This window comes from Cetorhinus maximus, unplaced genomic scaffold, assembly GCF_964194155.1.
Source record: "Cetorhinus maximus unplaced genomic scaffold, sCetMax3.hap1.1 HAP1_SCAFFOLD_2739, whole genome shotgun sequence".
Classification (NCBI taxonomy): Eukaryota; Metazoa; Chordata; class Chondrichthyes; order Lamniformes; family Cetorhinidae; genus Cetorhinus; species Cetorhinus maximus.
Genome location: NW_027598671.1, coordinates 27212 through 38991, shown reverse-complemented (window position 1 = coordinate 38991; position 11780 = coordinate 27212). Strand labels below are relative to the sequence as shown.

General features: G+C 56.7%; 1 protein-coding gene across 1 annotated transcript; it reads left to right on the top strand.

Moving 5' to 3' along the window:
- Positions 1-263: 263 nt before the first annotated feature.
- On the top strand, positions 264-9141 carry LOC144677598 (scavenger receptor cysteine-rich type 1 protein M130-like; the record flags this gene model as incomplete). The annotated part of the gene is made up of 3 exons (XM_078537641.1): positions 264-575; positions 3132-3446; positions 8828-9141. Coding segments are annotated over 3 exons (941 nt in total), but the record flags the coding sequence as incomplete, so codon positions are not given.
- Between the last annotated feature and the right edge of the window lie 2639 nt (positions 9142-11780).

Below are 11780 nucleotides of genomic sequence, written 5' to 3'. Positions count from 1 at the left end.
GGGGCCGATGGTGGCCGATGGGGTTAGGGAGGTGGGTCAGGTGTTTCTCACACGTGTGGGGGCAGACTCGATGGGCCGAAGGGCCTCTTCTGCTCTGTGCGATTCTGTGATGACAGTCGGATCGGCCCCGATCTTGTTGGAGGGAGGGAGGATGGGGAGGGAGGGAGGGAGGGAAGTGTGGGTGGAGGAGCCTCGAGGGGTTGAGTGCCCAACTCCCTCTGCTGAGTCCAGCGTCTAACCTCCCCTCCTGCTCTCGATTCCAGGCCCTGTCCCTCTGCGTCTGGTCGACGGGAGCAGCGTCTGCGCCGGGAGGCTGGAGGTTCTCAGCCGGGGGTCCTGGAGCAGCGTCTGCCAGGCCAGCTGGACCCAACGGGAGGCCCGGGTGGTCTGCAGGGCACTGAACTGCGGGAGCCCGATCTCGACGGCCTGGCCCTCCTCCCACAGCAGAAACACCACCGGCGGGTCGGGGCTACTTAACGTGACGTGCGAGGGGAACGAGACCACCCTCAGCCTCTGCTCCACCGGACCCGGGGCTCCGACCAGCTGCCCGCAGACCGTGGGGGTCACCTGCTCAGGTGAGTGGGGTCACCTGCTGGAGGGAAGGGGTCAGTGAGGTACAGCACGGGGTTAGATACAGAGTAAAGCTCCCTCTACACCGTCCCCATCAAACACTCCCAGGACAGGTACAGCACGGGGTTAGATACAGAGTAAAGCTCTCTCTACATCGTCCCCATCAAACACTCCCAGGACAGGTACAGCACGGGGTTAGATACAGAGTAAAGCTCCCTCTACACTGTCCCCATCAAACACTCCCAGGACAGGTACAGCACGGGGTTAGATACAGAGTAAAGCTCCCTCTACACCGTCCCCATCAAACACTCCCAGGACAGGTACAGCACGGGGTTAGATACAGAGTAAAGCTCCCTCTACACTGTCCCCATCAAACACTCCCAGGACAGGTACAGCACGGGGTTAGATACAGAGTAAAGCTCCCTCTACACTGTCCCCATCAAACACTCCCAGGACAGGTACAGCACGGGGTTAGTTACAGAGTAAAGCTCCCTCTACACTGTCCCCATCAAACACTCCCAGGACAGGTACAGCACGGGGTTAGATACAGAGTAAAGCTCCCTCTACACTGTCCCCATCAAACACTCCCAGGACAGGTACAGCACAGGGTTAGATACAGAGTAAAGCTCCCTCTACACTGTCCCCATCAAACACTCCCAGGGCAGGTGGGGGTGTCAGTGTCAGTGTCCGGGTGGGGGTGGGTGTGGGGGTGGGGGGCGTGGGGGTGGGGGTGAGGGTGTCAGTGTCAGTGTCCGGGTGGGGGTGGGGGTGGGGCTGGGGGGCGTGGGGGTGGGGGTGAGGGTGTCAGTGTCAGTGTCCGGGTGGGGGTAGGGGTGGGGGTGGGGGGGCGTGGGGGTGGGGGTGAGGGTGTCAGTGTCAGTGTCCGGGTGGGGGTGGGGGTGGGGCTGGGGGGCGTGGGGGTGGGGGTGAGGGTGTCAGTGTCAGTGTCCGGGTGGGGGTGGGGGTGGGGCTGGGGGGCGTGGGGGTGGGGGTGAGGGTGTCAGTGTCAGGTGTCCGGGGTGGGGGTGGGGGTGGGGGGCGTGGGGGGCGTGGGGGGGTGAGGGTGTCAGTGTCAGTGTCCGGGTGGGGGTGGGGGTGGGGCTGGGGGGACGTGGGGGTGGGGGTGGGGGTGTCAGTGTCAGTGTCCGGGTGGGGGTGGGGGTGGGGGTGGGGGTGGGGCTGGGGGGCGTGGGGGTGGGGGTGAGGGTGTCAGTGTCAGTGTCCGGGGTGGGGGTGGGGGTGGGGGTGGGGGGCGTGGGGGTGGGTGTTGGTCAAGAACGGGTGTGGGTGATATGAGCAAAATGGTGACCTCTCCTTCCCGTGTCTGTCCCCTCCCCCGTCCTACACCCCCCCAACCCTCCCTCCCTCACCCACACCCTCCCTCCCACCCCACCCCCCTAACCCCTCCCTCCCAACCCACCCCCCCCAACCCTCCCTCCCTCAACCCCCAACCCCTCCCTACCTCCCTCCCTCACCCCAACCCCTCCCTCCCTCTCCCACCCAACCCTCTCCCTCCCTCCCTCACCCACCCAACCCCTCCCTCCCTCCCTCACCCACCCACCCAACCCCTCCCTCCCTCACCCCAACCCCTCCCTCCCTCTCCCACCCAACCCCTCCCTCCCACCCCACCCCCCTAACCCCTCCCTCCCAACCCACCCCCCCAACCCTCCCTCCCTCAACCCCCAACCCCTCCCTACCTCCCTCCCTCACCCCAACCCCTCCCTCCCTCTCCCACCCAACCCCTCCCTCCCTCCCTCACCCACCCAACCCCTCCCTCCCTCCCTCACCCACCCACCCAACCCCTCCCTCCCTCACCCCCCCAACCCCTCCCTCCCTCACCCCCCCAACCCCTCCCTCCCTCACCCACCCAACCCCTCCCCTCCCTCACCCACCCAACCCCTCCCTCCCTCCCTCCCTCACCCACCCAACCCCTCCCTCCCTCCCTCTCTCCCTTCCTCACCCACCCAACCCCTCCCTCCCTCCCTCCCTCACCCACCCAACCCCTCCCTCCCTCCCTCCCTCCCTCCCTCACCCACCCAACCCCTCCCTCCCTCCCTCCCTCCCTCCCTTCCTCACCCACCCAACCCCTCCCTCCCTCCCTCCCTCCCTCACCCACCCAACCCCTCCCTCCCTCCCTCACCCAACCCCTCCCTCCCTCCCTCACCCACCCAACCCCTCCCTCCCTCCCTCACCCACCCACCCAACCCCTCCCTCCCTCACCCCCCCAACCCCTCCCTCCCTCACCCCCCCAACCCCTCCCTCCCTCACCCCCCCAACCCCTCCCTCCCTCACCCACCCAACCCCTCCCTCCCTCCCTCCCTCACCCACCCAACCCCTCCCTCCCTCCCTCCCTCACCCCCCCAACCCCTCCCTCCCTCACCCACCCAACCCCTCCCTCCCTCCCTCCCTCACCCACCCAACCCCTCCCTCCCTCCCTCCCTCACCCCCCCAACCCCTCCCTCCCTCACCCACCCAACCCCTCCCTCCCTCCCTTCCTCACCCCCCCAACCCCTCCCTCCCTCACCCACCCAACCCCTCCCTCCCTCCCTCACCCATTTCAGGGCCGGTGCCCGTGCGTCTGGTCAACGGGAATGGCGTCTGCTCCGGGCGGGTGGAGGTGCACCGCCGCGGCGTCTGGGAGTCCGTCTGCGACGGGGGCTGGGGCGCGAGGGAGGCTGGCGTGGTCTGCCGGATGCTGAACTGCGGCCGGGCCGTCTCGGCCACCGGGGGCGCCTACTACGGAGAGGGGGGCGGCCTCTTCCGGCGGGCGGGCGTGAGGTGCTCCGGCTCGGAGTCCGCCCTCGACCAGTGCTCCGCCAAACCCCCCGGGGAGATCAACTGCACCCGCGGCCAGGAGGCGGGAGTCACCTGCTCAGGTGAGTAGCCCACCATCAACCCCACCCCCCCCTACCCCCAACCCCACCAATGCCCCGCCACTCGCACAAACTCCAGATGGTCCCCTTGTTCCTTCGCCGTACTTTTAAGGCTCTGTTTCAGGCTCTCCGGGTCTTTGACTCGTTCTCCCGCTGCCACCATATTGCATTTGTGCGTTTATTGTCTAGAAGGGGCCTGCGGGCTGGGGGGTGGGGTTGGGTTTGGGGGCTTATCTACTCTACAGAAGTACGCTGCTTGGGACTGTAGCCTCTTGAAACCCGTCTCTCCACGTACAGCAAGTATTCGCACAATTGGACAATGAGCTCTTCCTCCTCCCAGATCTCTCTTCACCCTCAGTCATGTCATCTGACATCGTTATTACATTGGCATCACGTATGTTAATCCCAATAATTGTATGTTGAGGTAGAATGACCTTCCTTCCATCGTAAGGTCAGGAGTGGGGATGTCCGCTGACGATCGCACAATGTTCAGCACCATTCGCGACTCCTCAGATACTGAAGCAGCCCCGTGTCCAAATGCAGCAAGACCTGGACAATATTCAGGCTCGGGGCTGACAAATGGCGAGTAACATTCGCGCCCACGCAAGTGCCAGGCAATGACCATCTCCAACAAGAGAGAATCTAACCATCGCCCCCTTGATGTTCAATGGGCATCACCCTCACTGAATCCCCCACTATCAACATCCTGGGGGTTACCATTGACCAGAAACTGAACTGGGACCAGCCATATAAATACTGTGGCTACAAGAGCAGGTCGGAGGCTGGGAATCCTGCGGAGAGTCACTCACCTCCTGACTTCCCCCCCCCCAAAGCCTGTCCACCATCGACAAGGCACGAGTCAGGAGTGCGATGGGATACTCCCCCCCCAGCTTGCCTGGACGAGTGCGGCTCCCACAACACTCAAGAAGCTCGACAAAACTTGCAAGGGGGATATAGACCGGTTGAGCGAGTGGCCAAAAGCTTAGCCGATGGAGTTTAATGTAGGAGAGTGTGAGGTCATGCACTTTGGTGGGCAGAATCAAAGGGCAAACTATTATTTAAATGGAGAGAGGGTCTCCAAAAAAAAGTGCACAAAACTCAAAAAGTTAGTATGCGGGTGCAGCAAGTCATTAAGAAGGCAAAGGTGATTTGGGCCTGTTATTGTGAGGAGGTTGGAGTTTAAAGATAGGGAAGTCTTGTTACAACTGTACAGGGTGTTGGTGAGGCCGCACCTGGAGCACTGTGTACAGTTTTGGTCCCCGTATTTAAGAAGGGATATACTGGCATTGGAGGCAGTTCCAAAGAGGTTCACTAGGGCTGATCCCTGGGATGAAGGGGTTGACTTATCAAGAACGGCACAGACTAGGTTAGGCCTTTATTCATTGGAGTTTAGAAGAATGAGGGGTGATCTGATTGAAACGTGCGAGATTCTGAGGGGGTTTTTTTGACAGGGTAGATGTTTCCACCAGTGGGGGAAATCTCGAACTGGGGGACGTGGTTACAGAACAAGGGGGCGCTCATTTCAAACTGAGACGCGAAGGTATTCCTTCCCTCAGAGGGCAGTGAATGTCTGGAATTCTCTACCCCGGAGAGCTGTGGAGGCCAGATCACTGAAAGTATTTGGAGGGGAGGTGGATAGATTTTTGAAATATCGGGGAGCTGAGGGCTATGGGGAGATGGCACAAAAGAGGAGTTGAGGCCTGGGGAAGATCATCCATGATCTTATTGAATGGTGGGGGCGAGGCTTGAGGGGCCGAATGGCCTACTCCTGCTCCTATGTCTGATGTAAGTTCTTACCACTTCGACACGGAGTTTTCCATGACTGAGGTAGTTTATTGACCCTAGTCACCTTGCAGCCCTCCTCCTCTCTCCCAGTGTCCCAAACGTCCCCTATTTATACGTGCTCTACGTATCTAATCAAACAACGCCCTTCAAACCGGCCGGCGCTCTTTTTCTAACCCCCGCGTCGGCGGGCTTAGGCTTTGGCGCGTTTTCCCTCCCCTCGCTGACCGGTCTCGCTCGATCCTCTCCACGGGACCTCTCCCGGCCCACAAGCAAGCCCCCGGCCGTGCAATCGACACGGGTTTGTTTTAACCAGCGTTCGGGCCTCTCTTGTCTGTAAGGGATCTGATATAACGCCCCGTCAAGGGCCCCCGACTATGGTCCTGCCGTGAAATCAGTTCATGCCTTAATATCCCAACATCGCGGTTCCCTGCCGACCACTCGAGAGCGTTGATGACTGAATCCGTGGTTTCACTTGGCCTTTGATTTCTTCTGTTTAATTTACTCCCCTCTGTGGCTAAATTCCGATTGGCGCCGAAATGAGAGTCTCACCCCTGCAGGACTCCTTCATAAGAAATCGAAGCCTCCTCCACCTCCCTTGCCTTGCCGTCGCATCATCATCAACGATAGGACCTACCGCATGAAGGAGCGTGCTGACCTTGCCCGTATCTCGCCGACCTCTTCCCGCAGCTCTCCCAGCCTTGGGCCCGCGGTGCGCCGCCAAGCGCTCCGAAAAGGTTCTGGGAGCGGCGGCGCGGGATCCCGTAGCTTCTGCCGAGCCCTGGGATTTGTCCATGTCTCAGCTTGCAACCGGGGCACCTTGCAGCGCAGAGGGAGCCAATTCGGCCCATCTTGTCCATGCCAGCCCGAGGACACCCAGGGTGCCCCCTTCCTAATCCCACCCTCCCTGCACCCAGCCCATAGCCCTGCAGCTTACAGCACCTTAAGGTGCAGATCCAGGTCCTTTTTTAAAAGAGTTTAGAGTTTCTGCCTCCACCACCACCAACTTGGGCAGCGAATTCCAGACACCCACCACCCTCTGCGTTAAAAAAAGTTCTTCCTCATGTTCCCCCTACACCTTCTGCCACTTATCTTGAATCGGTGTCCCCTGGTTCTAGAATTCTCCACCAAGGGAAACAATTTTATCCTGTCCGCTCTATCTATTCCCCTCATCATTTTGTACACCTCAATCAAGTCACCTCTCAGCCCTCTTTGTTCTAATGGAAATAACCCCGACCTATCCAATCTCTCCTCGTAGCTACACTTTTCTAACCCTGGCAACATTCTTGTAAACCTCCTCTGCACTCTCTCCAGAGCTATTACCTCCTTCCTGTAATGTGGTGACCAGAACTGCACACCATACTCCAGTTGTGGCCTCACAAGTGTTTTATACAATTCCAACATTATACCCTTACTTTTATATTCTATACCTCTGCCAATGAAGGAGAGCATTCCATGTGCCTTCTTTACAACCTTGTCTACTTGAACTGCTGCCTTCAGGGACCTGTGTACTTGTAGGCCAAGATCTCTCACTTCATCTACCCCTCTTAGTATATTCCCAATTATTGTGTAATCCCTGTAACTGTTTGACCTCCCTCAATGTACGACCTCACACTTCTCTATGTTAAAATCCATCGGCCACTTTACCGCCCGCTCCACCAACCCATCTATATCGTTTTGGAGATTATGGCTATCCTCTACACTATCCACTACTCGGCCAATCTTTGTGTCATCTGCAAATTTCCCAATCGTGCCCCCCCACATTCACATCCAAATCGTTAATATATAACACAAACAGCAAGGGTCCCAACACCGAACCCTGTGGAACACCACTTGAGACAACTTTCCATTCGCAAGGGCATCCATCGACCATGACCCTTTGTTTCCTGTTACAAAGCGAACCTTTTATCCAGTTTGCCACATTATCCTGAATCCCATGGGCTTTGACCTTCCTGACCAATCTGCCCTGTGAGACCTTGTCAAATGCCTTGCTAAAGTCCATATACACAACATCCACTGCACTACCTTCATCAACACTTCTTGTCACTTCCTCAAAGAATTCAATCAAAATTGTGAGGCAAGACCTTCCTTTAACAAACCCAGGCTGACCATCCCTGACTAGTCCATGTACCACATTCCCCTCACCGTTAAACATCTCAATCAATCGAATCCCACTCTCCCCCTCACTCCCCGCACCCTTTAATATCCCACCCAGTCTAATCCCACTCTCCCCCTCACTCCCCGCACCCTTTAATATCCCACCCAGTCTAATCCCAATCTCCCCCCTCACTCCCCAAACCCTTTAATATCCCACCCAGTCTAATCCCAATCTCCCCCCTCACTCCCCGCACCCTTTAATATCCCACCCAGTCTAATCCCACTCTCCCCCTCACTCCCCGCACCCTTTAATATCCCACCCAGTCTAATCCCACTCCCCGCACCCTTTAATATCCCACCCAGTCTAATCCCGCTCTCCCCCTCACTCCCCGCACCCTTTAATATCCCACCAGGTCTAATCCCACACTCCACCTCACTCCCAAACCCTTTAATATCCCACCCGGTCTAATCCCACTCTCCCCCTCACTCCCCACACCCTTTAATATCCCACCCAGTCTAATCCCGCTCTCCACCTCACTCCCTGCACCCTTTAATATCCCACCCAGTCTAATCCCACTCTCCCCCTCACTCCCCGCACCCTTTAATATCCCACCCAGTCTAATCCCACTCTCCCCTCACTCCCCGCACCCTTTAATATCCCAGCCAGTCTAATCCCACTCCCCGCACCCTTTAATATCCCACCCAGTCTAATCCCGCTCTCCCCCTCACTCCCCGCACCCTTTAATGTCCCACCAGGTCTAATCCCACACTCCACCTCACTCCCAAACCCTTTAATATCCCACCCGGTCTAATCCCACTCTCCCCCTCACTCCCCACACCCTTTAATATCCCACCCAGTCTAATCCCGCTCTCCACCTCACTCCCTGCACCCTTTAATATCCCACCCAGTCTAATCCCACTCTCCCCCTCACTCCCCGCACCCTTTAATATCCCACCCAGTCTAATCCCACTCTCCCCTCACTCCCCGCACCCTTTAATATCCCACCCAGTCTAATACCACTCTCCCCCCTCACTCCCCGCACCCTTTAATATCCCACCCAGTCTAATCCCACTCTCCCCTCACTCCCCGCACCCTTTAATATCCCACCCAGTCTAATACCACTCTCCCCCCTCACTCCCCGCACCCTTTAATATCCCACCCAGTCTAATCCCACTCTCCCCTCACTCCCCGCACCCTTTAATATCCCACCCAGTCTAATCCCACTCTCCCCTCACTCCCCGCACCCTTTAATATCCCACCCAGTCTAATCCCGCTCTCCCCCTCACTCCCCGCACCCTTTAATATCCCACCCAGTCTAATCCCACTCTCCCCCTCACTCCCCGCACCCTTTAATATCCCACCCAGTCTAATCCCACTCTCCTCCCTCACTCCCCGCACCCTTTAATATCCCACCCAGTCTAATCCCACTCTCCTCCCTCACTCCCCGCACCCTTTAATATCCCACCCAGTCTAATCCCACTCTCCCCCCGATTTGTCCCCCCAGGTCCGGTGCCCGTCCGTCTGGCAGACGGGGAGACGACATGTTCCGGACGGGTGGAGGTCCATCGAGACGGCGTCTGGGGAGCCGTCTGCAGCTCGGGATGGGACGGACAGGCGTCTGACCTGGTCTGCAGGATGATAGGCTGCGGAGAGTCCAGGGAGTCGAGCGGAGGCAGTGTCTTCGGGCAGGGCTCAGGCACCGTGGGGCTGGCCAACGTGACCTGCAGGGGCTCGGAGACCCTCCTCGATCACTGCCCAGCCAGCCCCTGGGGCCCCATCGACTGCCCCCACGCGGGGGTTACCTGCACAGGCGAGTGACTCCCAGGACACGGAGACTGGGGCCTCGCTCCGAGTGTCTCCCTATCGAACCTCCTCCTACAATCCTCATCCTCCTGTTCAAATCCCTCCCTCACCCCCTCCCTCCCTATCTCTGTAACCTCCTCCAGCCCCTACAATCCTCATCCTCCTGTTCAAATCCCTCCCTCACCCCCTCCCTCCCTATCTCTGTAACCTCCTCCAGCCTCTACAATTCTCATCCTCCTGTTCAAATCCCTCCCTCGCCCCCTCCCTCCCTATCTCTGTAACCTCCTCCATTCCCTACAATTCTCATCCTCCTGTTCAAATCCCCTCACCCCCTCCCTCCCTTTCTCTATAACCAGGGGTATATCATATTGTTACAGTGAGGGGTGTGGGATATATCAGAGTGTTACAGTGAGGGGTGTGGGGTATATCAGAGTGTTACAGTGAGGGGTGTGGGGTATATCAGAGTGTTACAGTGAGGGGTGTGGGATATATCAGAGTGTTACAGTGAGGGGTGTGGGGTATATCAGAGTGTTACAGTGAGGGGTGTGGGATATATCAGAGTGTTACAGTGAGGGGTGTGGGATATATCAGAGTGTTACAGTGAGGGGTGTGGGATATATCAGAGTGTTACAGTGAGGGGTGTGGGGTATATCAGAGTGTTACAGTGAGGGGTGTGGGGTATATCAGAGTGTTACAGTGAGGGGTGTGGGATATATCAAAGTGTTACAGTGAGGGGTGTGGGATATATCAGAGTGTTACAGTGAGGGGTGTGGGATATATCAGAGTGTTACAGTGAGGGGTGTGGGGTATATCAGAGTGTTACAGTGAGGGGTGTGGGGTATATCAGAGTGTTACAGTGAGGGGTGTGGGATATATCAGAGTGTTACAGTGAGGGGTGTGGGGTATATCAGGGTGTTACAGTGAGGGGTGTGGGATATATCAGAGTGATACAGTGAGGGGTGTGGGGTATATCAGAGTGTTACAGTGAGGGGTGTTGGGTATATCAGGGTGTTACAGTGAGGGGTGTGGGGTATATCAGAGTGATACAGTGAGGGGTGTGGGGTATATCAGAGTGTTACAGTGAGGGGTGTTGGGTATATCAGGGTGTTACAGTGAGGGGTGTTGGGTATATCAAGGTGTTACAGTGAGGGGTGTGGGGTATATCAGAGTGATACAGTGAGGGGTGTTGGGTATATCAGGGTGTTACAGTGAGGGGTGTAGGATATATCAGAGTGTTACAGTGAGGGGTGTGGGATATATCAGAATGTTACAGTGAGGGGTGTGGGGTATATCAGATTGTTACAGTGAGGGGTGTGGGATATATCAGAGTGTTACAGTGAGGGGTGAAGGATATATCAGAGTGTTACAGTGAGGGGTGTGGGGTATATCAGAGTGTTACAGTGAGGGGTGTAGGATATATCAGAGTGTTACAGTGAGCGGTGTGGGGGAAATCAGAGTGTTACAGTGAGGGGTGTGGGATATATCAGAGTGTTACAGTGAGGGGTGTGGGGGAAATCAGAGTGTTACAGTGACGGGTGTGGGATATATCAGAGTGTTACAGTGAGGGGTGTGGGGTATATAAGAGTGTTACAGTGAGGGGTGTGGGGGAAATCAGAGTGTTACAGTGAGGGGTGTGGGGTATATCAGAGTGTTTCAGTGAGGGGTGTGGGGTATATCAGAGTGTTACAAAGAGGGGTGTGGGGTATATCAGAGTGTTACAGTGAGGGGTGTGGGGTATATCAGAGTGTTACAGTGAGGGGTGTGGGGTATATCAGAGTGTTACAGTGAGGGGTGTGGGGTATATCAGAGTGTTACAGTGAGGGGTGTGGGGTATATCAGAGTGTTACAGTGCGGGTGTGGGGTATATCAGAGTGTTACAGTGAGGGGTGTGGGGTATATCAGAGTGTTACAGTGAGGGCTCTGGGATATATCAGAGTGTTACAGTGAGGGGTGTGGGGTATATCAGGGTGTTACAGTGAGGGGTGTGGGATATATCAGAGTGTTACAGTGAGGGGTGTGGGATATATCAGAGTGTTACAGTGAGGGGTGTGGGATATATCAGAGTGTTACAGTGAGGGGTGTGGGATATATCAGAGTGTTACAGTGAGGGGTGTGGGGTATATCAGAGTGTTACAGTGAGGGGTGTTGGGTATATCAGGGTGTTACAGTGAGGGGTGTTGGGTATATCAGGGTGTTACAGTGAGGGGTGTGGGATATATCAGAGTGTTACAGTGAGGGGTGTGGGATATATCAGAGTGTTACAGTGAGGGGTGTGGGATATATCAGAGTGTTACAGTGAGGGGTGTGTGGTATATCAGAGTGTTACATTGAGGGGTGTGGGGTATATCAGAGGGTTACAGTGAGGGGTGTGGGATATATCAGAGTGTTACAGTGAGGGGTGTGGGATATATCAGAGTGTTACACTGAGGGGTGTGGGATATATCAGAGTGTTACAGTGAGGGGTGTGGGATATATCAGAGTGTTACAGTGAGGGGTGTTGGGTATATCAGAGTGTTACAGTGAGGTGTGTTGGGTATATCGGGGTGTTACAGTGAGGGGTGTTGGGTATATCGGGGTGTTACAGTGAGGGGTGTGGGATATATCAGAGTGTTACAGTGAGGGGTGTGGGGTATATCAGAGTGTTACAGTGAGGG